This window comes from Pseudopipra pipra, chromosome 6, assembly GCF_036250125.1.
Source record: "Pseudopipra pipra isolate bDixPip1 chromosome 6, bDixPip1.hap1, whole genome shotgun sequence".
Lineage (NCBI taxonomy): Eukaryota > Metazoa > Chordata > Aves > Passeriformes > Pipridae > Pseudopipra > Pseudopipra pipra.
This window is the reverse complement of record NC_087554.1, coordinates 8,438,228-8,462,750: the sequence shown is the minus strand read 5'-3', so window position 1 is coordinate 8,462,750 and position 24,523 is coordinate 8,438,228. Positions and strand designations below refer to the sequence as shown.

The following is a 24,523-nucleotide window of genomic DNA, read 5'->3' as shown; positions in this document are numbered from 1 at the left end:
CCTCTTGCCTTTGGCTGCTCCCAGCCCAGGGCACTGGGCAGAGCTGGGCTGGATCAGGGCTTTGGCCTGGCCTGGAAGAGAGGAGAACAAGTCAATTAAGGGCACTGGGCAAGTCAAAGGCTCCTGCCCTTCACCCTTCTCTTCAATTGCTCACTAGAGAGTTTTAGCCATGAAAAATCCAGGGGGGACAACAAATAAAATGTGGCATTTTCATTCTTCTCTATTTCAGGCACTAAAAGGAGGCTCATCTTTCTTACTGCATTCCTTGCCCCATTTGAACAGAACCCTTTTCATTCCAAACCTCCCTTGTGAGTCAGTCAATCCTCTGCCATTGGACTTCGGACAAAGGAAGAGACACCTGGGATGCTGGACTCCAGGAAATGAGGGAGAGAAACCTGACAGGGAAAGGTTTCAAGGCACTCCAGAACTCAGAAATGTGTTCATGCCTTGCCAGGCCACCCCAATTCTCTGCCACCCACCTGAACTGGGCAGGTGAGGCCAAGGCTCCCCTTCATCCTGCCAATCACTGTCCCAGCACACGGATCCCTGTGCTGGGCAGCACTTGGGAAAACTTGGGAAAGGCAAAAGGGAAATAGCACTGCCTGTCAGAAAAGGAGTGCCTGTGAACATCCCTTCTGCACCAATGTAATCCCATCCCTCTGCTCCAATAAACCCATGGCAGGCAGGTCTCTCCAGCCCAGGGAGAACAGGAAGGAGAACTGCAGGAACACAGGCAGGCACGGGCAGCTCTTGGCACTGATTCCCTGCAGACCTCTCTGCACTTGGGGCTCTTGGCACTTCAGTTCTAAGGAATGGGGGGGCAGCAGCCCAGGAATGCCCCTCAAAACCAGGGGCCTGGGCAGCTGGAGATTATAGAAGGGGAGGTGTGAGGGGAGACACAGAGACAGAACAGGAACAGGGGGTGTTTGGGAACAGGCTGAGTGTCCAGCAGGGAGGGGAACAGGAAACACGGGAGGCTGGAGGAAGGCAGGGGGTGAGCACGGGCCTGCCTTGGATGGATCCTTTTTCCCTTGGCTCAGGGGCCTCAGCTCCACCCTCTCTGAGAGCAGCAGGGAACTGCTGCAGGGGAAGAGTTCATTTAGGCACAAGCCAGTGATGCAGCCACGGGGGCAGGGGAAGAGGGGAGAAGAACTGACACCAAAATGACACAATCACCCCTGAAAGGGACTTTATTGAGCTGCAACACAAACACAGTCACAGCAGGCCAGGGCAGGAGGTGCCCACAGGACCACCAGCACAGCAGCTGGGCTTGCAGGAACACCATCTTCTCAAGGGATGGAGCCAGGGGCTGACAGTTGGGATCCATCCTGGGGGTATGGAGAGCACTCAGGCATCAGGGCACTTCTTGCCACAGCTGGAGCAGCTCAGTGCCTCTGCAGAAAGAGAAGACAATGATCCTTTCTGGAACCAGAACCTCCCCACCTTTGCTTTCCCATTCCAGGTTTGGTTCCCTACACAACTGAGGCCCTTCCAGGCCTTGCCAAGTGGCAGCCAAGGAATCCAACCCAAGAACCTGCCAGGGAGCAACATCTGTGCCACAGCAACATCATTCCAGGCCTCTCCCTGCCAACCCTCTGCTTCTCCCAACAGCTCCAGGGGCACCACAACTTGCCCTGAAGGCACAAAGGCTCCTTTTGGGAGCACCACGAGCCATCTAGACTGCAGCACTGGAATTCCATCTCCTGGACAAGCTGGGAGAAGCAGGGAAGAAAACCAGGCCCTTACAGGTGAATTGGGGGCACCTCTTCATCCAACAGCAGCTCCAAGAAAGGTACTGAGTCAACACCTCACCAAAGACACAGGAAAACACACTGTCCACTGGCCACACTCCTTCTGTTGTGTTAAGGACTGAGGAAGTTGGACCTGTGTCTGACCAGGACATGTGCAAACCAAATGCTGGGGACTGGAACACACACCTTGCACTCCTGCAGCTCTCACCATTACAGTCAAGAGAAAACAGCCAATTGTACCATCACTGCTCATTTCTTAATCCCAATCCCACACTTCCTTTGCACTTGGAGCACCACTTTTAGAACCCAATTACAGCCCATTAGAGAGCTCCATGTCTAGCAGGGACAGGTACCCCTGGGATACTCTCAGCAATGCCTGAATCCATTGCAGGGACCTTGCTTTGAGCTCCCCAGGGCCGGGCACCCCGAGGATCTCCCCGAATAATCCTTTTGGTGCGCGCTGGAGTCCTCGGGGTGCCCCAACCCGGGGGGCACCAACAGCACTGTCCCTCCAGGGGGACCAATTTGGTCCTAAACTGCAGGGGGATCTTGCCTGTGTCCCAGACTGGTCCGGGGATCTGAGGCCCTTCCCGAGAAAATCTCGGTGCCGGCGTGAAGGGCCAGAGATCCCTTGGAGCCACGGGAGAGCAGGCACAGAGTCCCTCCTGGGGGCCAATTCTGCTGCCTGAAATCAGCTTTTCAAAGAAACCTCTAAGACTCGGCTGGTGAGTTTTAGAAGCCAGGCATTCCTTGCTTACAACACCCTGCCATGATCCCAGCCCGACGGGGGTCCTGACAATCCACTCCCAAAGGGCACACAGAGGTGTCTCCACTGCAGCTGATGGGAGGGGTCAGCATTACAGGAGGATTCATTTTCCTTCCCTGCATTCCTATTCCATATTCAGGACATTTTCCAACAGTTATTACCATACACACCTACCCTTATAAGGTTTCCAAAGGGCTTCACCGAGAGGCTTCCCAGGTCTTCTCTGTCTGGAACCCTCAAAGTCCTCAGTGCCTGCCTGAGGAACCTCAACACAACTCACCTGCTTACACAGCAACTTGGTGCTGCTTGGCTCATGCCTCAGTTCCCTTCTTCCTTCTTTCTTCACCTCCCTTGGTTGGTCCCTTTAAATCCCATGACTCAGCTCTGTGCAGTTTCCAGGCTACCTCGCACTGCAAAAAAGATTAGCTCTTGTTACACCTCAACACTCAGATATCATTCCCCCTTTTCTCTTCATACTTGACCATCAGGCCAGTGTCTCATTATTTAAAGCAGAGTTTGACTCCTCAGTGACAACAACTGACAGCCCTGAATCCCAACACAGGCTGAGACACAAACACGGATGGGAACTCTTAAGGATCCACTTTGTGCTGCTCAACAATCAAAAGGAGCTTCCCTAACTCAAGAATAACATACCCCAGGTCATTTTTCTGTAACATCAACTGCCCTAAATGTGATCCACAAGACCTGCAAAGGCCCTTCCCACTTCACCTGCAGGGCTGGCAGTGCCACCACTCGACACGGCCCCAGTGGCTGGGCAGGAACGGAGGGGCTGGGGCGTCCAATCCATCGGCCCAGGCAGCACCAGGAGTTCCTGGAGTTCCTGAGGGGAGAGCCTCAAGCCAACAAAGGATTAGGAAGAGCATTTGAAACTTTAATATGTATATCGGCTGGAAGATGGGGAGTTGGACAAGGCCCACTGGGGCAACAAGGACACACTCAAGGCTATCTATTAAAAGGATCTACCAGCACTCAAAAGCTATCACTGTCCTTCTGTCAGGGGGTGATCTCAGCAAACTCTCTTTGCCAAGAGCCTCCAGGAGGATTTCCAGCTTTTGGGGCTCTCTGTTAACTATTTTTCCCATCATTGTAGCTGAGACTACAGGGGGAACAGCCCACAAAGTTCACTTGCAGGGATGCCATTAACTCAAAGTCCCTTCTCAGGGGGGTCACTGCACACCTTGGCCTTTGTTAGGCCTCCCAACCAAAGATGCTTCCAACAGTTCTGAGACATCTGGCAGACCCAGAGCTCTCCTCAGGGAAGGCTTCAGCTGCTTAAAGGTTGCCCTTGCACCACCTATTTAAGGCAGCAAATTCTTACAAGCTGTTGGAAAAGTTGCCATAACAGTCTTACCACACATCCAGAGGGAGCAATCCAGAGTCCAGCCCATCCCACCATTCCCAGGAAGGCAGTTCATGGGCTGTCTGGGGCTCAGGGAGGAGTCACGGGGCTTCTTTGCTTCCATCCTGCTTTCCAGCTTTTCTCCTGCAGAAGCAAAGGTTTCTTGGCTTTTCTTGCTCAAGCAGATGCAGCAAAGGGCATCTTTGCAATCTAATCCTGTGTCCCAGACTGGTCCGGGGATCTGAGGCCCTTCCTGAGAAAATCTCGGTGCCGGCGTGAAGGGCCAGAGATCCCTTGGAGCCACGGGAGAGCAGGCACAGAGTCCCTCCTGGGGGCCAATTCTGCTGCCTGAAATCAGCTCTTCAAGGAAATTTCCAAGATTCAGTTGGTAAGTTTTAGAAACCACTATGGTATTTTAAGAGATTACTGAGTGAAAAAACAAAGCTTTTATCATGGACATCTGACCTCCCACAGATAGCTCCTTTCTCCTTTCAGTACAAAATTATTTTCATGGAATCATTTAACAGCAAGTGCCCAGGAAGCCCAGATTGTGCTTTCCAGAACAGAAAAGAAACAGAGGGAAGGAGCTTTGCACAAGTGTAACACTCTCCAGAACAGACCTGACTTTAGTTCTACTCTTTGTGTCCAAATATAGCAGACAAAAGCTCCAGCAGGAGTGCTGGCACATGACCCATGGTACCCTGAAAGTCCATCTCACGAGGGCTGTAGGAAAATCACAGCTGTACGAGTCCCTTGTGCCTGCAGATGCCTGGAGATCCTCTCCATCCGCCTCGTGCTCTCCCAACAGGAGAAAGGGTGACCTCGGGGACATGGTGGCACTCGACATCCTGCTGAGAGAGCAAGGAAACCTTCAGCATAAATGTGAGTTGGAATCTAAAGCTGCCTTTGCTGGAGCTTTGTGAAACCAAGAAAGGGAAAATCTGCATCTCCTTTGGTACAGGTGTCAACAGAGACCAACAGAGCTTTTGCCTTTGTCAGACAACTGTGCCCTTTTTGGCTCCCTGGCAGCTCCAATGGCACCAGAACCCCCTTCCTGCACACCCACGGGTGTCACACACAGGCACCCACACACCTTTGCTCCAGCCCACACGTGGCCAACATTTCCTCACCCTGGACATCCCAAGCGGAGTATTTTTGCCAGAGAGCTCAGCAACCACTCTGTCCTTGCAAACTGCCTCCTTGCAAAAAGGGAACCCATTCTCCTGGACATTTCTCCAACACTCAAGGTCTTTTGAAGCTGCTCTCATGGCACCAAACCTGCTCGGGGTCTCTCCCAGCTTTTGGCTCTCCGTGGAGTTAACAGGCACACACTCCATTCCATCCTCCCCCAGCCAAACCCAATTCTCACCGGCAGGACGGGCCCTGCCCTTACCTGTCCAAGCTCCCAGCTCGGCACAGCCGTGGGGACAGAGCAGCTTCCCAAGGCAGCTCCCGCCCGGCAGGAAGCACAACTCGCCACACTCCACCAGCCGCTGGGCACGGACCTGAGCTGAGCCCCAGGGAGGGCACAACTGCACAGAGAAGGAGCAAAAAGCATTAATGCAGCAACAAGAAACTGAGACTAGTCTTTGCCTCCTAACCCTGCACGGGGAAAGACTTTGGGATTCCGAGGCAAACCCTGAGACACCCAGAGAGCAACAGCCCCGCAGCTCTGCCACGGCTCCCCTCGGGGGCACCCAGCAGGTAACGGGCTTACCCGGCCCCCACTGCCCAGCACAAGGCGCCCCTAAACGCCCCCCAGCTGCCCCCGTCCACAAACCCAGCGGCCAAGACGCTCTCCCCTCCGCAGCCCGGGCAGCAGCGGGGCCGCACCCTCAGCCCTCACACACAACCGCCCGTACCCCCCCCGCCGGTCCTTTATACCGCGGGCCGGCAGCGCTGCCCAATCAGCATCGAGCGCCTCCGCCCAATCCCAGCCCGCCCGGCCCTGCGGCCCCGCCCCGCCCGCTCAGCCCGGCCCCGCCCCTCGGCGCGGCCCCGCCCCCGTTCCCTCAGCGCGGCCCCGCCCTGCCAACAACCCGCAAAAGGAAATTGGTGTTTCCTGCTGGAAAAGGATTGTCTGGGAACATAAATTTTGGACCGGGGATGCAGCTATTGAAGGAGGGCAATAGTTTAGGAAAACTGAGCAGTACTTTTGTTACACGCAATAATCAAAACCAATAAACACCAAAATGGACTTTATTGAGCTGCAACACAGGGATGGTCTCAGGAGGCAAAGGCGAGAGGTGCACACAGGAGCACCAAAGCTGCACCTGGGGTTGGCTTGGAGGAACACAATCTTACCAAGTTATGGTGGCATTTGGGAACAGCCCCTGCTGACTGGAAAGGATTCAGGCCCCAGGCTCAGTCTGCAGCTGGCAGTCCATCTCGGCCATCACCAACCAGCTCAGCCACTCCCTCCGAAATGCCACCTCTCTCCCCTCTACATCACCCCCCCCTTTCCTACATAAAACAGTGGTCGTGTCCCCTCTAAATTACCCCCAGTTTTCAGCTAAAAGGGTCACCTCTGTCCCCTCTATGGAACTCCAGGTTTTCTGTCCAAAATGCTGCCTCAGTCATCTCTGAGTTCCCAGCCTTTCTCTCAGAAAGGCTCCTTTTTCCTCGCTAAGGTACCCCCGGATTCACCCCACAAAAAAGGTGATTTTGTTTCATCCAAATTGCCTCAGCAATTCTATGGAAAATGTCACCTCTGCTCCCCCTCCCAATTTGCCTCTGCTTTTCCCTCTTCTGCCCCCTGCACAGGAACTCAGGTTTGACCCCCAAACCTCCCCTGCCCAGCTCAGGTTTTACCCCAGAATTGTCCCTTCCTGTCCCGCTGGGAGAACCTTGATTTTCCCCTGCAGAATGTCCCTCACTATTTGCCTCGGTTTTACCTCAGAATGTTCATTTTACCCCCCCGGGAGAGACGGGAGACCACAAGTCCCGGGTGCCCCGGGAACCCCCCCGGCCCCAGCCCGGCCCGGCCGCTCCTTCCCCGCTCGGTGCCACCGCCCTGGGGTGACAGGGAGGGGACAGGAACAACCCCCGACACACCGAGCTGCCCCTGCTGCTGCACAGCGAGTGCCTGCCTCACATTTTCCAGCCCTTCAGTATTTAATGTATTCGTACAAAAGTTTTATTTTAATTTTCAAACCCTGTGGATCCACGTTTGGAATTTCTCATATCTCAAAATCCTGTATATATTATAACAGGTATGGGGTTTTATTTTGAAATCAGTTTTCATATGAATTGATATTATTCATCAATAGATTTTAAAATAACAAACTTTAAAGGCTTTAGTATTTTACAGAGACACACAGCCCCTCCTTATGGATTTTTAGGCATTTTTGGGCTGTCCCCTCCCTTTTTGGGGGAACGCACCGGACCCCCTTGATTCCCCACTCATATTCTCCACCACAACACCACCCTCCCGGTGACACCGGAGTGCCCCAAATGACATTATCAGAGATGATGACACAGAGCACCCCACCCTGCACACGTGTCCCCAGGGATGGGACGTGGCCAGGACATCCTCACTGCGACGTCCTCAGGGCGCCGGTGCCGACATCATCATAGTCCATGTGCCCCGGGGGCTGTCCCGGGGGGTCCCCTGTGGCTCCGGGGGGACTTGGAGTGGGGCAGCTCCCACCTTGGGGACAGCAAAGGCAGGTGCCTGAGGGGGACAGCTCCGTGTCCCCCCTCCAGACCCCACCTGGGGTGTTTCTGTGTTTCTGCAGCCCCCGTGGATCTGCTGATGGATCCCAGCTCGCCACTGCAGCCAAAACCCCATGGAGTGGCTCTCCAGGAGGGACAGGGCAGCTGTGCTCCCTCTTACCTGTGGGTGGGACACAGATCCAGCCCCTCTGTGCCACCCCCTCGGAGATGTCCCCAGTGCTGGGAGTGGGGGACTCCTCTGGCACAGCCATGGCATCATCGTAGCCATCCGAGGTTCCAGCTGTGGCATCATCGTAGCCATCCAGGGTTCCAGCTGTGGCATCATCGTAGCCGTCTGGGGTTCCATGCCCAGGCAGGGCAGGGGGGGCTGGGACGGGCACGGGGGTACATGGCACTGACCTGGTGGCCATGGCAGGGACTGGCTGTGCCATCCCCCTCCGGCTGAGCCATCCCCCTCCGGCTGTGCCACCAGGGATGTGTTGGTGGCCCGTGGTCCCTCAGGGAAAGGCGATGCTTCTCTGCCCAGTAACGAGGGGGGACGTGTCCCCTCAGCTCCCCAGTCCTGCCGTGTCCCCTGTCCCCAGCGCTCCCCGCTGGGTTCCTGCCCTGTGCCCCTACCTGGGGCTGCCCCGCTGTCACTCCCCTCCACGCTGTCCCCGGTGTAATACAGCAGCTTCTTCACTGGGCCCTCCCGCGGGGAACCTGCAGGGGGAAAACAGAGTGTTGGGGGTGGCCAGAGGTGGCACCGCGGGTGACACAACCTCAGCCACAGAGCAGGGCTGTGATGGGACCCAGGGACCCCCCCACACCACGGGGAGGAGCCAGTGCTGTGCCACCAGGACCCACTGCCGCGGTGGGACTGTGGGGCAGAGCCCCCCTGTCCGGGCAGAGCTGGGGCACGGGGGCTGCACCGACCTGGGCGACTGGGCACCTCCTGGTACTCCGGCATTGCGCTGTAGTCCAGCTCCTCGTAGATGGCGTCGGGGATGGCAGCCACGGCTCTGCCGGGGCCTGCAACAAGAGGCAGCGTTCTCCCAGGGCCGTGGGCACCGTGGGTGGCACCGGGGTCACCCACTGCCCACCCTCCGAGCCGTTCCACACGGGGGGAGCCCCTGAACCCCCCAAGCGGCTCTGTCCTGGCACCCACCCGCCGGGACCCACCTCGGCGCCAAGCGCGGGCACGGCACATCAGCACGGCCAGGGCGCCCAGGGCCAGGCACAGCAGCGTCCCCAGGACCACGCACAGCACCACCGCCACCGGCACAGTCCCCCTGGCCACCTGCCCGCTTGGCACCGGCACAGTCCCCCTGGCCACCGCAGGGCCGCTGCTGCTGGGGACAGCTGTGGGGACAGGGCCAGGCAGTGAGGGCAGGGGGATCCCAGCCGGCCCGGCGGGGGGGCTGCTGGCACGGGCAGAGCTACCTGTGCAGGGGGCCCCGTCCGGGCACGGGGTGCTGGCTGTCTCGCTGGGGTTGTCACTGTCCTCCGCACAAGCCACGTAGGCGTCCCCTCCGGGCCCGCAGGAATGCAGGTGCCAGGGTGCCGAGGGGCACCCCCAGAGCGAGCGGGCCCCCTCCTCGCAGCCCACCCAGGCCAGCCAGGCGGGGGCCGGCTGCTGGGCGGGGGCGGGTGCCAGCTGCCCCCCGTCCCCACAGCCCAGCTGCCGGCAGACGGCGGCGGCGGTGCCGGGGCTGGTGCCGGTGGCGCACACGCGGCCCCAGGTGCCGTTGTGGAGCAGCTCCAGGTACCCGCTGCAGCGCCCGCGCCCGCCCGCCAGCCGCAGGGAGAGCTGCTCTGCCAGGGGTGCAGGGGGGTCACGGCACGGCCGGGAACCCCCCGGGGGGCTCTGCTGCTCCCCGCCCCGGGGACACCCGACACTCACCTGAGCAGACGGCCCCGGCCCCGGCCCCGCGCTCGCACTCGCGCCCTTCCGAGCGTGGGCATTCCCAGAGAGACTCCTCGCTCCCGGCGCACTCAACCACGTACGGCCACGCTGTCCCCGGCCCGGGGCCGAAGCGCGCCGAGCCGGGGGCCTCCAGTGCCGCGCCACAGCCCAGCTCCCGGCACACAACGGCGGCGGCCCGCAGGTCCCAGCGCTCCTGGCACACGCTGCTCCAGGTGCCACCGGCATAGACCTCCACCCGCCCGGCGCAGCGCCCGGCACCGCCCGCCAGCCTCACCCGCCGGCTGCCTGTGGGCACGGAAGGACCGGGCTGGGGGCTGCTCGGGGCACCAGCACCCCGGCCCTTCTCGGGACACCCACCTGAGCAGACGATGACCATCTCCTCAGGGCTGCTGGTTGGTGCAGGGCCCATCTCTAAGACATCAGAGATCTTCTCTGGCATGTCCTCCATCTCCTCGAGGCTCCTGGTCAGCTCAGGGCCCATCCCCGAGATGTCGTACATCTCCTCCGTCACGACATCCACTTCCCTGGAGCTGCTGTTCAGTGCAGTGGGTGCCATAGCCAAGGCTGTGTAGATCTCCTTTGGCAGGCCACAACCCAGCACAGCACACACCATGTTGACATCCCATCTCTTCCACTGCTCCTCAGGCACACGGCGCCAGGCTGGGGTGGTTATGGCCTCCTCCAGCCGCCCGTCACACCGGCTCTCACCCTCCACCAGCCGCACGGAATTGATGGTGTCTTCAGTGCCTGAAAAATCACCAGCAGTGCCGTGGGGCTGTGGCACCTGGTTCAGCCCTCCTCTCACCCCAAAACAGCCCTGAGTGCTCCGCTCCCAGTTCCTGGGGTGTCCCAAAAGCCCTTGGAGGCTCTTCCCACTGGTGCCACACAGACCTGAGCAGTTGATGGCGGCGGCGTTCCCCGGGGTGCAGGGGGGCTCCCCCAGCACCGCCACGGGGCACTCGCCCGGGTGCCGCTCGCTCCCGCTGCAGCCGAAGGCGTCCGGCCTCAGCGGCCCGTCCCCGCTGCCGAAGGAGCCTCCCGGGGGCACGGTGATGGCGTGGCCACAGCCCAGGTGGCGGCACAGGACGTCGGCATCGGGCAGGTCCCAGTCGGTGGCACAGACGGACCCCCACGTGCCCCTCACCGCCACCTCCACCCTCCCGGCACAGCCCGAGCTGCTGTTCCCCAGCCGGAAGCCCGTGTAGGCTGTGGCAGAAAGGGCGTTCAAGGGGGTGATGCTGGGGGGACCCCCAACACCCCCCGGTGTCCCCGGTGCTTACGGGAGCAGATGATGGTGGCGTGGCCAGCGCAGCCCTGGCTGTGGGGCACCCGTCGGGCGCAGGTGCTGAGGAGGGGCTCGGTGCCGCTGCAGTTGAACCCCCCCTCCCACAGCGGCCCCGTTCCCGCCCCAAACCGGCCACTGCCGGGGATGGCCAGCGCCGCGCCGCAGCCCAGCTCCCGGCACACCACCTGGGCCACCTTCATGTCCACGTGCTCCGCGCAGACACCAACCCAGGCCTGGCGTTGCCGCACCTCCAACCGCCCGGCACAGGCTCTGTCACCCCCGACCAGCTGGGAAAACCCTGCGAGAGTGGTGCAGAATTGGCACTGAGGGATATGCCGGGAGCGCCGCGTCCCTCCCAGCCCGGCTCCTACCTTGGCAGGTGACGGCAGTGTCATAGTCGTGGTTGTTACTATAAGGTCCCCAGCCACGGATCTTGCAGTCCCAGAGTGTGGCCTCGTCCCCCTTGCAGTCCACCAGGACCAGGTTGATGGGCCCAGCCGCAGTGCCAAAGTGGTTGCCGGCGAAGTAGGCGCCGGCAGCCGAGCCACAGCCCAGCTGCTGGCACACCACCTCGGCATCCTCCATGTCCCAGTTGTCATCTCTCACCGAGCCCCAGTGTCCCCGCAGCTTCACCTCCACCCTCCCGGCGCAGGGACCGCCGCCCACCAGCCTCAGCTCCACGGCCTCTGCACCGGGACACCGGCACAGCTCAGCCCTGCCCGGCACACCCCGGCACGAGGTGGGTGTCCCGGCACGGCCAGCCTGTCCCCCTCACCTGTGCAGGTCACCCCCACGTCCCGCTCGTGGCCGCAGTAGTGCTGGCCCCATCCGAAGTTCAGACACTTCTCCAGCACCTCCTCGTTGCCGTCGCAGTAGAAGGGCTGGAGCCAGATCCGGCCGCTGCCCTGCCCGAATGGGGCGTACAGGGACGCCGAGGCCACGCGGCCACAGCCCAGTTGCCGGCACACCACGGTGGACCAGTGGGCTTCCCAATCAAAGCCGTAGACACAGACGGAGCCCCACTCACCGTCGTGATTCACCTCCACGCGTCTGGCACAGCGCCCGCCGCCCCCCACCAGCCGCAGCTGCCCGGAGCCTGCGGCACGGAGGGGCCTGAGCCGGGCCCGGCACCGGCGGGTCCCCGCTCCCTCCACCCCGCCACTCACCCTCACACAGCTGCAGGCACAGCAGCAGCCCCAGCGTCAGGACCGGCCCCATCCCCAACAGGTCCCGCACCCCCAGCGCAGGCAGGGGACGATGTAGCGGCAGCGCCGGAGCCGGTGCAGGCGGCAGCACCAGGGGAGCCTTTATCAGCCGGGGGATCGCCCAGCTGCAGGGCCACGGCCTCCAATAACCTGCTTCGTGCCCAAATATGAGGCTCGGCTCCGCTTTTGGCGTCACACACCTCGCCACAGTGGGCCGGCACACGGATGTCCCCAGGGGGAGCCGCCCCCCCCAGCACCTGGGCCGGGGGGGCCCCTGCTGTTTCCTCCCGTGGGTCCAACTCTGCTGCTGGAGCTCGGCAAGAGCCATCCCCGCGCTGACAGGATTCAGCCCCAATCCCGCCGGAGCCTCCACGGGACCGCCCCGAGGAGCGGCTGGAGGCAGAGCCCCGGGGCCCCCTCCCCGGGTGCCCCCTCCCCTGGCGGTGGGAGCAGCCCCCGGCTCCCCGCGGGGGCGGCGGGTCCCGGGGCCTCGCGCGGGCGGTGGCACATGGCGGGGCTGCCGCAGCTGTGCCCCCGCGCTCGCCTCGCCGCCGGGGCAGGAAGGAGGCGGTCACCGCCCGCCGGGGACGCGGCCGAGGCACCGACCGCACGCGGCTCCTGCCACCTGCGCCGGCACCGATAACGCCGCCGCTCTGCGCGCCGGCACCTGGGCACGGGCAAGGCACGGGGGGGCACAGAACCCACTCGGTGGGGCACCCGCCTGGGTGAGCCGGCACCGAGCACCACCGCAAACGAGGCGTGCGGGAGGGGGGAGCAGCAGCTCCCTCGGGGTCTCGCTTGTGCCTGAGGGTGAGGACGGGGCTGAGCAGCCGCTCCGGCCCCGCCGAGCAGTGCCAGTGCCGGGGAACAGCGTGTTCCCGGCGGGGTCACACCTGCAGCGGCGCAGGCACCGCCACGGGCCGCCAGCCCCGCGTGGGACCGGGCACCTGCCACCTGCCAGCGCCCCCGTGTCACCCCGCCGTGGCTTGTGGGGCTGCTCCCAACCCTGGAGAGCCCTGGGGTGTCCCCATGGTGTCGCACGGACCTGCCACAGCTGCCCGGCCCTCCCGCCCGCACGGAGACCCGGCCGGGCCGGCAGCAGGGGACGGCACAGCTCCGGTCTCTCCGCGGCGGGCGGGGACCCCGGCAGTGGTTCCCGGGGACACCGTCAGCGCCTTCCAACCCTACTTCCAAGGACACGGCACCGTGTCCGTCACAAGCGCTGGAATGGGGCCCGGGGTGGGGGGGAAGGCGCAGGAGAAAGATGCGGACCCCCCGCCCGTGGCCCCGGCCCGTGACCACGCCCCGTGCGGAGCCCCCGGGAGCCGGGGTGGCGTTCCCCGTTCCCCATTCCTCGTTCCCCATTCCCGCTCCCAGCGGCCCGAGCCGGGGAGACTTTCCCCCTTCCCCGTTCCCGCTCCCTCACGGCCCGACGGCAGCGGCCCCCGGTGGGCGGGGGCGGCAGCGCAGCCCCGGGGATCGAGGGGGGCTGGAGGCGGCCCAGGAAAGGACCCCCCGCTCCCCCCGGGGCAGCTCCACAGCCCCCCTGCCCTCTCTGCCACGGGGGCCCCGCTGCTCCCCCGGCTGGCACAGAGCCCCCTGCCCATGGCTGGCAAACCAGGGCCAGGGCTCGGCCTCGCTGGTGCCGTGGCACAAAGGAGCTGCGGGCACCACTGCACCTCCAAACCTCCCTGGGAGGAGAAATGAATCCCGGAGCAAGACGCTTTTACAGCACGAGGTGGCAAGGATTAAAAACCCAGAACACACTTCCCTGTGTGTTGCTTGCCCTCGCAGTGCCCCAGAACTTCTTCCAGAAAAGCAGAGGACACCCCAAAGCCATGAGCAGGCGAACCTCGAGGGCTTCCCGTGCCCCCTCTGTGCCCTGGGGGTTCCCCCCCTGCTCGTGTCCCCCCAGCAGGGCCTGTCCCTCCCCTGGGGCTCAGCCAGTTGTCCTGCCTGGCTCCCACCACCTTTCCTTGAGGGACATTTTTTGACCAAAAAAACCCCCCTCATTAACTCTATCTTATCCAAAAAAGGTTTCTTCTGTCCTCTAGAGATTGCCTGGGATTTTCACTCCAAAATATTCATTGAACTTTTATGGAGCACTTCAAGTTTTACCCCAAAATTTTCTCTGCCTGTCCACTACTGATTACCTCATTTTTCCCTCAAAGTGCTCATTCTCTGCCAATACAGATTACCTCAAGTTTTACCCCCCAAAATTTTCCCTGCCTGTCCACTACTGACTGCCTCAATTTATCCCAAAATGTTCATTCTCTCCTACACATTGCCCCACATTTTACCCCCTAAATTTTCCCTACCTGTTCACTACTGATTGCCTCATTTTTACCTCTAAATATTCACTCTCTACCCTGGACATTACCTCAATTTTTTTCCCCCAAAATTTCCTCACCTGTCCACTACTGATCACCTCAGTTTACCTCATGATGTACATGCTCTCTGCTTCAGATTACTTCTGATTTTACCCAAAAAAATTTTCCCTACTTGTCCACTACTGGCTGCCTCAGTTTACCTCTAAATGGTCATTCTCTACCCTAAATGACATCAAGTTTTACCCCCAAAATTTTTCTTCTTCTCTTTTTTACCCCAAGAATGGCCATTCCCTTCCATAAACATTACCTCAGCTTTGCCCTCAGAAATATCCCCTTCTGGCCCCTGTACCCAGGCTCTCCTCTCCCCCCTCAGCGTGACCCCAGTGTGCAGCCCCCTGCAGCCAGAGCCTGAGCTCAGCACGCTCCCTTATCAATGATTTGCTTTAATTAACCAACTCAAATGAACTAATTAAAACCAAATCAATATTATATTATGCTCTTTAATCAAGATATATATAAATACTGCAGAATACAGAATACAAAGGAACCTTTTCAGCCTCAAAAACTCTTAAAAGAGATATAGAGGGCACGGCTGCACTGCACCTCCAGACCAAGGACAATTAGGAGAAAAGAAAAACCCAGACTGAGATTCCTTGGAGATTGGTGCAGCTGCTTCCATCCAAAAAAATCCTTGGTCTGCATGAACACCTGCCTGAATCCTAGGAACCTGTGATGTCATCAACATCCTCATGGTCCTTTTTATTAAAAGCAGATTTCCACGGAGAATTAATGAAATACAGAAAATTAAACTGAAATGTAACTGAACATTCCCCCAGCCCAGCAGGTTGCAGCATCCAAAAGAAAATGAACAGAAAGATTATGGACTGGGATCATCACCAATCCCAAATCCCTAGTGTGGAATACCACTCTGCTTGGTTTTATAAATCACCACTTTTCTTACTGGACAAACCCACCAACTTTAGTTCAAATTCACCAAGTTCAGAACTGCGGCCACATGGATTTTACTGCCCCAAGTGCGTGGTGGAACCCAGGAAAACACAAAGGGTGTGGTCCTCTGGGAATGTTCACAAGGCACCACAGGGTTCCGATGATGGATGAATTCCAACTGGCAGAGGGAAACTTACACTGGATAACGGGAAGGAATTCCTGGCTGTGCGGGTGCTGAGGCCGTGGCACAGGTTGCCCAGAGAAGCTGTGGCTGCCCCCGGCTCCCTGGAAGTGTCCAAGGCCAGGTTGGACGGAGCTTGGAGCCACCCGGGCTGGTGGAAGGTGTCCCTGCCCACGGCCGGGGGTGGGACTGGATGATCTTTAAGGTCCCTTCCCACCCGACCCTTCCGGGACTCCACGGTTCCCGACGCCCCCGGAGCCAGCGGCCCCTGCCCGGTGCCAGCCCGCGGTCTGTGGCTCCCCGGTGTCCCCGCCGTGTCCCCCCGCCGAGCCGGTCCCGGCCCTTTGTTCGATCCCCTCACGGCCCCTCCGCTCCCGCCCCGCTCCCCTCAGCCCGCCCTGGGCCGGCGCTGGACCGGCCGCTCCCGGCACCGGGGAGGCCCCGGGGGAGCCCCGCGACCGCCCGGCGGGCCCCGCCCGTCTCACCCCGGTGCCGATCCCGGTGCCGATCCCGGTCCCGGTGCCGATCCCGATGCCGATCCCGGTCCCGATCCCGGTGCCGGTCCCGATCCCGGTGCCGATCCCGATCCCGGTGCCGATCCCGGTCCCGGTGCCGATCCCGATGCCGATCCCGGTCCCGATCCCGGTGCCGGTCCCGATCCCGGTGCCGATCCCGATCCCGGTGCCGATCCCGATCCCGGTGCCGATCCCGGTGCCGATCCTGATCCCGATCCCGTCCCGGCCGTTCGGACGCTCCTGCCGCCCCGTCACGTGACGCGCCCGCCTGCGCGCGCAGAGGCCCCGCCCCGCTCGGGAGCGCGCGCGGGAAACGGCTCCGGGAAGGGGACGGGAAGGGACGGGATGGGAATGGGATGGGATGGGAATGGGGTGGGAATGGAATGGGAACGGGTTCGTGCAGATCAGCCGTGGGGCAGCGCGGCCTTTCTTTCCAATTTCCTTTTCTTTTCTCTTTATGCTCTTTTATTTTCTGCCCCCTCCTTTTCATTTATTTTTACCATTTTTCTTTTGCTTTTCCCCCATTTTCTTCTGTTTTTCTTGCCCCTTTTTCTTTTTTTTCTCTCCTTTTCTTATTTTTTCCTATGTTTTTATTTTCTCTTTTCTCTCCCTTTTTCTTTCCTCCCCTTTTTCTTTTCTGTCCCCTTTTTCCTTTCTATTTTTTCTATTTTTCCCCTTTCCCCTCCTTTTCTCCTTTGTCTTTTATTTTTTCTTTTATCTCATTTTTCCCTTTTCCTTTTCTCTTTTCCACTTTTCCCTTTTTAGCCATTTCTCTTTTTCTCCCTTTTTCTTTTCTCTTTTCCTATTTTACTTTCTCTCTCTTTTCCCATTTTCCCCCTATTCCTGTTCTCTCTTTCCCCTTTCCCTTTTTCTCCTTTGACCCTCAGCCCTGTGCCCCGTTAAATTCAGCTGCCCCAGGGCACGAGGACATTCCTGAGCAATAAAAGCCCCTCTCCCTCTGGGCCATAACTCACAGCAGGGCCCGGGAACAAACAGCTGGAGACACATCTGGAGCAGAGGTTGGGATCCCGCAGTGGAAGCCCCTTCCCTTGGGATGTGTGTCCAAAACCAGCCTCAATCAACTGAATTTCAGGGAAGCCCTTTGCCTCGAGGTCTTGCTGGGCACAGATTGGAGCTGCTGGTTCTTGGCACGTGGAAACAAAATTTTCCATGAATTTTTAAAGTTGGACAACGGAATAATTTCTGTCCAAGCCCCTGTTCCCCCTGCAGATGTGTGGCTTCACCTGCTACTTTGGTTCAATATCCAAGGCAATATAATAAACTGCACCAAAAACTCACTTCAGTTTTTATAGTTGTTGATCCTTTAGTGTGTAAATATACTGAAAGAAAAAAGAGGAAAAAAGCCAAAAAAGAGGAAGAATAATGCTCCTGAGGAACTGCTGCAGCACTCTCTGCTGGTTAGTAATGCACAGAGAATGGCCTTAGGAAACTGAAAATTCCAGGTATAACACCTAAAATAATTTGCAACTTAGGTACTGTTTTCCTAATTAAAATACAATAAATTCCTCTGAAAAGCCAGGACATAGAACAATAACACACAGCAAAGGGAAAAAATCATATTATGAAAACTCTTCCCAAGTATTTAAAAAAATTATTTCAATTTTAGTATCAGTTTTTCAGTCACCAGTTTAAACAGAGCAGCCAGTACTCCCCACTGGAAGCAGGAAGAGTGATAAATCCACTGTTTAATGAACTTTCACCTGCCAAACAGAAGGAAAAAGACAAAATACATAAACACTGCAACACAGGGAAACGTTCTTAAATTCAACACATTTTACAGGATACGAAGATTTGCAGTTGCAGAACTGAGAGCTGGGCCGGGGTTGGTGCTTCTGCTCCATAACTCGGCCAGGGGGAGACCAGATCCATCAGCAAAACTGTTTGTTCAGGTCATTTCCAGGCAACCAGAGCTGTCTCCCACAGGGACATCAGTGGGGATGGGCAGGAGGGTTACAAACAGCAAAGTCTGTGCAACATCCACCTGTCCTTGTCCCGATCCCGCTGAGCAAACCTGGAACCGTGGCTGCTTCCTGGCAAACCTGGCCTTAAAGCAGCAGCTCTGCAGGGGAATAGCTGGGCTCCAGGAGGCACTGGGAGGCTGTTGCAGCAGGAATTCCCCATGGAATTGCGGGCTGTAGGTAGAATTCCTCTAAACCTGCGGAGCTGAGACCGGAACCCAAACCTGGGCCCCCCGCAGAGAACAATCTTTGTGCTGCCCTGTCGACCAAAGCCGCTGCACTGAGAGATCTTGGCAGCCTGAGGGAGGGCATTCTCTGCATCCCAGCAACCAGCATCTCCCCAGGGGACAATCCAAGTCCCAACCAATTCCTTTGGCCTTTCCACAGGGACAGTGACCCTTATTTGGTCCTGCTCTCCCACGGTTCATTTGGGGGGATCCATTTGTGCTGGTTTACGTTCCATGACTCCACCCACAGCTGGAGATTTGGGGGTGTGCTTCTCTACTCCCAGCAGGTTCCCTAAGGAGCCAGATACTCCAACAATCCCCTCGTTTGACTTTCTAGGTGAATTGTACACAAGCCAGTCCCCCATTCCCTATCCAGGCTGGGAGTGCTCGTGCCCTTGGCACAGCTGGCTCTGTCTGGGCAGGAACTGAGAGCAGGACACGGGACAGAGTGGATCAGCTGCCCAGGGAACCTCCAGGATTCTCACAGAGACAGCAGCATCTGTGCTAAAAGCAGTTGAGGTCCAGGAAGAGACTGAGACAAACCAGGACAAATCAGTATGGCTTCTGAGGCTTTTCCAGGCTTTGCCAGCAGCCTTGGAAGTAGTGCCGGTGAGTTCTGATGGGTTTCTGGTGGGTCATTGCTTCAGTCTTCTCCTTTTCCCTGAACCTCTGGTGTGTACTTTCTGAGCTCAGCTGGAAACAGATTTTCCAGGAAACAGAAATCTTCCTCATCCTGAGAAGCTACTTTTTTTTGAACTCCCCATCAGAGCAGATCTTCAGAGCTTTTTTCCCAGCAGTGAAAGTCTCTGGCACTGGGACCGTGGCGGCAGGGAGCCGCAGGAGCGATCAGACTGGGACGTCTCCTTAACGCTGGGGCTCCTGAGGCTCCCGAGCTGCAGCGGGACAGAGCCGCGGGGCGCGGGCAGCGCAGAGCGGCGGCGTTATCGGTGCCGGCGCAGGTGGCAGGAGCCGCGTGCGGTCGGTGCCTCGGCCGCGTCCCCGGCGGGCGGTGACCGCCTCCTTCCTGCCCCGGCGGCGAGGCGAGCGCGGGGGCACAGCTGCGGCAGCCCCGCCATGTGCCACCGCCCGCGCGAGGCCCCGGGACCCGCCGCCCCCGCGGGGAGCCGGGGGCTGCTCCCACCGCCCGGGGAGGGGGCACCCGGGGAGGGGGCCCCGGGGCTCTGCCTCCAGCCGCTCCTCGGGGCTGTCCCGTGGAGGCTCCGGTGGGATTGGGGCTGAATCCTGTCAGCGTGGGGATGGCTCTTGCCGGGCTCCAGCGGCAGAGTTGGATCCACGGGGGGAAACAGGAGGGGCCCCCCCGGCCCAGGTGCTGGGGAGGGGCTCCCCCCGGAGACATCCGTGTGCCGGCCCACTGTGGCGAGGTGTGTGACGCCAGAAGCGGAGCCGAGCCTCATATTTGGGCACGAAGCAGGTTATTGGAGGCCGTGGCCCTGCAGCTGGGCGATCCCTCGGCTGATAAAGGCTCCCCTGGTGCTGCCGCCTGCACCGGCTCCGGCGCTGCCGCTACATCATCCCCTGCCTGCGCTTGGGGTGCAGGACCTGTCGGGGATGGGGCCGGTCCGGGCTCCGGGGCTGCTGCTGTGCCTGCAGCTGTGTGGGGGTGAGTGGCGGGGTGGTGGGAGCGGGGACCCGCCGGTGCTGGGCCCGGCTCAGGCCCCTCCGTGCCGCAGGCTCCGGGCAGCTGCGGCTGGTGGGGGGCGGCGGGCGCTGTGCTGGACGCGTGGAGGTGAATCACGACGGTGAGTGAGGCTCCGTCTGCGCCTACGACTTTGACTGGCAAGCCCGCTGGGCCACCGTGGTGTGCCGGCAGCTGGGCTGTGGCCACGTGGCCTGGTCGTCCCCGTACACCCCGTTCGGGCAGGGCAGCGGCCGGATCTGGCTCCAGCCCTTCTACTGCGACGGCAATGAGGAGGTGCTGGAGAAGTGTCCGAACTTCGGATGGGGCCAGCACCACTGTGGCCACGAGCGGGACGTGGGGGTGATCTGCACAGGTGAGGGGGACAGGCTGGCCGTGCCAGGACACCCACCTTGTGCCGGGGTGTGCCGGGCAGGGCTGAGCTGTGCCGGTGTCCCGGTGCAGAGGCCGTGGAACTGAGGCTGGTGGATGGCGGCGGTCCCTGTGACGGGAGGGTGGAGGTGAAGCTGCGGGGACACTGGGGCTCGGTGGCAGATGACAACTGGTTCATGGAGGATGCCGAGGTGGTGTGCCAGCAGCCGGGCTGTGGCTCGGCTGCCGGTGCCTACTCCCTCCCGCGACCGCTTTCGCGCAGGGACCGGGCCCATCAACCTGGCCCTGGTGGACTGCAACGGGGACGAGGCCACACTGTGGGAGTGCTGGATCCGTGGCTGGGGACCCTACAGTGGTCCCCATGACTATGACACTGCCGTCATCTGCCAAGGTAGGAGCCGGGCTGGGAGGGACGCGGCGCTCCCGGCACATCCCTCAGTGCCAACACTGCACCGCTCCCTCAGGGTTTTCCCAGCTGGTCGGGGGTGACAGAGCCTGTGCCGGGCGGTTGGAGGTGCGGCAGCGCCAGGCCTGGGTTGGCGTCTGCGCGGAGCACGTGGACATGAAGGTGGCCCAGGTGGTGTGCCGGGAGCTGGGCTGTGGCGCGGCGCTGGCCATCCCCGGCAGCGGCCGGTTTGGGGTGGGAACGGGGCCGCTGTGGGAGGGGAGGTTCAACTGCAGCGGCACCGAGCCCCTCCTCAGCGCCTGCGCCCGGCGGGTGCCCCACAGCCAGGGCTGCGCTGGCCACGCCACCATCATCTGCTCCCGTAAGCACCGGGGACACCGGGGGTGTTGGGGGTCCCCCCAGCATCACCCCCCTGAACGGCCTTTCTGCCACAGCCTACACGGGCTTCCGGCTGGGGAACAGCAGCTCGGGCTGTGCCGGGCGGGTGGAGGTGGCGGTGAGGGGCACGTGGGGGTCCGTCTGCGCCACCGACTGGGACCTGCCCGATGCCGACGTCCTGTGCCGCCACCTGGGCTGTGGCCACGCCGTCACCGTGCCCCCGGGAGGCTCCTTCGGCAGCGGGGACGGGCCGCTGAGGCCGGACGCCTTCGGCTGCAGCGGGAGCGAGCGGCACCCGGGCGAGTGCCCCGTGGCGGTGCTGGGGGAGCCCCCCTGCACCCCGGGGAACGCCGCCGCCGTCAACTGCTCAGGTCTGTGTGGCACCTGTGGGAAGAGCCTCCAAGGGCTTTTGGGACACCCCAGGAACTGGGAGCGGAGCACTCAGGGCTGTTTTGGGGTGAGGGGAGGGCTGAACCAGGTGCCAGAGCCCTACGGCACTGCTGGTGATTTTTCAGGCACTGAAGGCACCATCAATTCCGTGCGGCTGGTAGAGGGTGAGAGCCGGTGTGACGGGCGGCTGGAGGAGGCCATAACCACCCCAGCCTGGCGCCGTGTGCCTGAGGAGCAGTGGAAGAGATGGGATGTCAACATGGTGTGTGCTGTGCTGGGTTGTGGCCTGCCAAAGGAGATCTACACAGCCTTGGCTATGGCACCCACTGCACTGACCAGCAGCTCCAGGGAGGTGGACGTCGTGACAGAGGAGATGGATGTCGTGACGAGGGAGATGTACGACATCTCGGGGATGGGCCCTGAGCTGACCAGGAGCCTCGAGGAGATGGAGGACATGCCAGAGAAGATCTCTGATGTCTCAGAGATGGGCCCTGCACCAACCAGCAGCCCTGAGGAGATGGTCATCGTCTGCTCAGGTGGGTGTCCCGAGAAGGGCCGGGGTGCTGGTGCCCCGAGCAGCCCCCAGCCCGGTCCTTCCGTGCCCGCAGGCAGCCGGCGGGTGAGGCTGGCGGGCGGTGCCGGGCGCTGCGCCGGGCGGGTGGAGGTCTATGCCGGTGGCACCTGGAGCAGCGTGTGCCAGGAGCGCTGGGACCTGCGGGCCGCCGCCGTTGTGTGCCGGGAGCTGGGCTGTGGCGCGGCACTGGAGGCCCCCGGCTCGGCGCGCTTCGGCCCCGGGCCGGGGACAGCGTGGCCGTACGTGGTTGAGTGCGCCGGGAGCGAGGAGTCTCTCTGGGAATGCCCACGCTCGGAAGGACGCGAGTGCGAGCGCGGGGCCGGGGCCGGGGCCGTCTGCTCAGGTGAGTGTCGGGTGTCCCCGGGGCGGGGAGCAGCAGAGCCCCCCGGGGGGTTCCCGGCCGTGCCGTGACCCCCCTGCACCCCTGGCAGAGCAGCTCTCCCTGCGGCTGGCGGGCGGGCGCGGGCGCTGCAGCGGGTACCTGGAGCTGCTCCACAACGGCACCTGGGGCCGCGTGTGCGCCACCGGCACCAGCCCCGGCACCGCCGCCGCCGTCTGCCGGCAGCTGGGCTGTGGGGACGGGGGGCAGCTGGCACCCGCCCCCGCCCAGCAGCCGGCCCCCGCCTGGCTGGCCTGGGTGGGCTGCGAGGAGGGGGCCCGCTCGCTCTGGGGGTGCCCCTCGGCACCCTGGCACCTGCATTCCTGCGGCCCCGGAGGGGACGCCTACGTGGCTTGTGCGGAGGACAGTGACAACCCCAGCGAGACAGCCAGCACCCCGTGCCCGGACGGGGCCCCCTGCACAGGTAGCTCTGCCCGTGCCAGCAGCCCCCCCGCCGGGCCGGCTGGGATCCCCCTGCCCTCACTGCCTGGCAGCTGTCCCCCAGCAGCAGCGGCCCTGCGGTGGCCAGGGGGACTGTGCCGGTGCCAAGCGGGCAGGTGGCCAGGGGGACTGTGCCGGTGGCGGTGGTGCTGTGCGTGGTCCTGGGGACGCTGCTGTGCCTGGCCCTGGGCGCCCTGGCCGTGCTGATGTGCCGTGCCCGCGCTTGGCGCCGAGGTGGGTCCCGGCGGGTGGGTGCCGGGGCAGAGCCGCTTGGGGGGTTCAGGGGCTCCCCCCGTGTGGAACGGCTCGGAGGGTGGGCAGTGGGTGACCCCGGTGCCACCCACGGTGCCCACGGCCCTGGGAGAACGCTGCCTCTTGTTGCAGGCCCCGGCAGAGCCGTGGCTGCCATCCCCGACGCCATCTACGAGGAGCTGGACTACAGCGCGATGCCGGAGTACCAGGAGGTGCCCAGTCGCCCAGGTCGGTGCAGCCCCCGTGTCCCAGCTCTGCCCGGACAGGGGGGCTCTGCCCCACAGTCCCACCGCGGCAGCGGGTCCTGGTGGCACAGCACTGGCTCCTCCCCGTGGTGTGGGGGGTCCCTGGGTCCCATCACAGCCCTGCTCTGTGGCTGAGGTTGTGTCACCCGCGGTGCCACCTCTGGCCACCCCCAACACTCTGTTTTCCCCCTGCAGGTTCCCCGCGGGAGGGCTCAGTGAAGAAGCTGCTGTGTTACACCGGGGACAGCGTGGAGGGGAGTGACAGCGGGGCAGCCCCTGGTAGGGGCACAGGGCAGGAACCCAGCGGGGAGCGCTGGGGACAGGGGACACGGCAGGGCTGGGGAGCTGAGGGGACACATCCCCCCTCGTTACTGGGCAGAGAAGCATCGCCCTTCCCTGAGGGACCAAGGGCCACCAACACATCCCTGGTGGCACAGCGAGAGTGGGATGGCACAGCCGGAGGGGGATAGCACAGCCAGTCCCTGCCATGGCCACCGGGTCAGTGCCATGTACCCCCGTGCCTGTCCCAGCCCCCCCTGCCCTGCCTGGGCACAGAACCCTGGATGGCTACGACGATGCCACGGCTGGAACCCTGGATGGCTATTATGATGCCACGGCTGTGCCAGAGGAGTCCCCCACTCCCAGCACTGGGGACATCTCCGAGGGGGTGGCACAGAGGGGCTGGATCTGTGTCCCACCCACAGGTAAGAGGGACCACAGCTGCCCTATCTGCCCTGGAGAGCCACTCCATGGGGGGTTTTGGCTGCAGTGGCGAGCTGGGATCCAGCATCAGATCCACGGGGGCTGCAGAAACACAGAGACACCCCAGGTGGGGTCTGGAGGGGGGACACGGAACTGTCCCCCTCAGGCACCTGTCTTTGCTGTCCCCAAGGTGGGAGCTGCCCCCCTCCAAGTCCCCCTGGAGCCACAAGGGACCCCCCAGGACAGCCCCCGGGGCACATGGACTGTGATGATGTCGGCACCGGTGCCCTGGGGACGTCGCAGTGAGGATGTCCCGGCCACGTCCCATCCCTGGGGACACGTGTGCAGGGTGGGGGGGCTATGGCCATGGAGGTCACCTCTCCCTGACCAGGTCTGCAGTGCAGGCAGAAAAGTGCTCTAGTGTAGGGATTTTCTTTTATATCAATGTGAATTTCTCTTTTTTCCTATTAAAACCCCAAACTGGCTGAAGACTCACTCCCAGGCTGGCACCTCACTCCCAAGTACATCACCCATCCCTTGGGGATGTGGGTCAGGAGCTGGTACTGCAGATACATCCCTGGGCACGATGGGATCAGGGA

General features: G+C 61.5%; 2 protein-coding genes and 2 long non-coding RNA genes across 9 annotated transcripts in view; 2 read left to right on the top strand and 2 right to left on the bottom strand.

Annotated features, from left to right (window-relative positions):
- LOC135416723 (uncharacterized) overlaps window positions 1-4,029 on the bottom strand; it is a 31,493-nt gene extending 27,464 nt beyond the window's left edge. For 2 of the 6 annotated variants that reach the window (XR_010431690.1, XR_010431691.1), the window contains exons 1-3: window positions 3,890-4,027; window positions 3,247-3,371; window positions 2,798-2,927 (exon numbers count right to left, since the gene is read on the bottom strand). This is a non-coding gene — a long non-coding RNA (uncharacterized LOC135416723). Of the gene's footprint in view, window positions 1-2,797; window positions 2,928-3,246; window positions 3,372-3,889 lie in introns of all 6 variants that reach the window. The other 4 variants (XR_010431688.1, XR_010431689.1, XR_010431693.1 and 1 more) reach the window with 3 other exon arrangements.
- Window positions 4,030-6,048: 2,019 nt separating this feature from the next.
- On the bottom strand, window positions 6,049-10,943 carry LOC135416552 (scavenger receptor cysteine-rich domain-containing protein SCART1-like). The gene is made up of 8 exons (XM_064659769.1): window positions 10,739-10,943; window positions 9,816-10,664; window positions 9,435-9,743; window positions 8,714-8,893; window positions 8,468-8,563; window positions 8,171-8,254; window positions 7,713-7,886; window positions 6,049-7,526 (listed from the first exon to the last, which is right to left on the bottom strand). Exons 1-8 carry the CDS (start codon window positions 10,941-10,943, stop codon window positions 7,411-7,413), a joined length of 2,013 nt encoding a protein of 670 aa, XP_064515839.1. The 3' UTR covers window positions 6,049-7,410.
- Window positions 10,944-19,202: 8,259 nt separating this feature from the next.
- On the top strand, window positions 19,203-23,571 carry LOC135416551 (antigen WC1.1-like). Its single transcript, XM_064659767.1, is given in 13 exon segments — window positions 19,203-19,351; window positions 19,740-20,200; window positions 20,203-20,396; window positions 20,398-20,548; window positions 20,622-20,924; window positions 20,998-21,312; window positions 21,466-21,867; window positions 21,940-22,248; window positions 22,337-22,682; window positions 22,796-22,959; window positions 23,110-23,205; window positions 23,418-23,501; window positions 23,546-23,571. Coding segments are annotated over 13 exon segments (3,000 nt in total).
- A 16-nt stretch (window positions 23,572-23,587) lies between these two features.
- Window positions 23,588-24,419, top strand: LOC135416727 (uncharacterized). The gene is made up of 2 exons (XR_010431701.1): window positions 23,588-23,926; window positions 24,115-24,419. It is a non-coding gene; the product is annotated as an uncharacterized LOC135416727 (long non-coding RNA).
- Window positions 24,420-24,523: the final 104 nt, after the last annotated feature.

Bases quoted from the DNA above. Each gene is read 5' to 3' on its own strand.
- LOC135416552 (XM_064659769.1), bottom strand. From the start codon at position 10,943: ATGAAGGTGGCCCAGGTGGTGTGCCGGGAGCTGGGCTGCGGCGCGGCG. The intron at 9,744-9,815 runs GTGGGTGTCCCG...CCGTGCCCACAG, and splicing joins GATGGTCATCGTCTGCTCAG to GCAGCCGGCGGGTGAGGCTG. The intron at 8,255-8,467 runs GTCGGTGCAGCC...TTCCCCCTGCAG, and splicing joins GGAGGTGCCCAGTCGCCCAG to GTTCCCCGCGGGAGGGCCCA.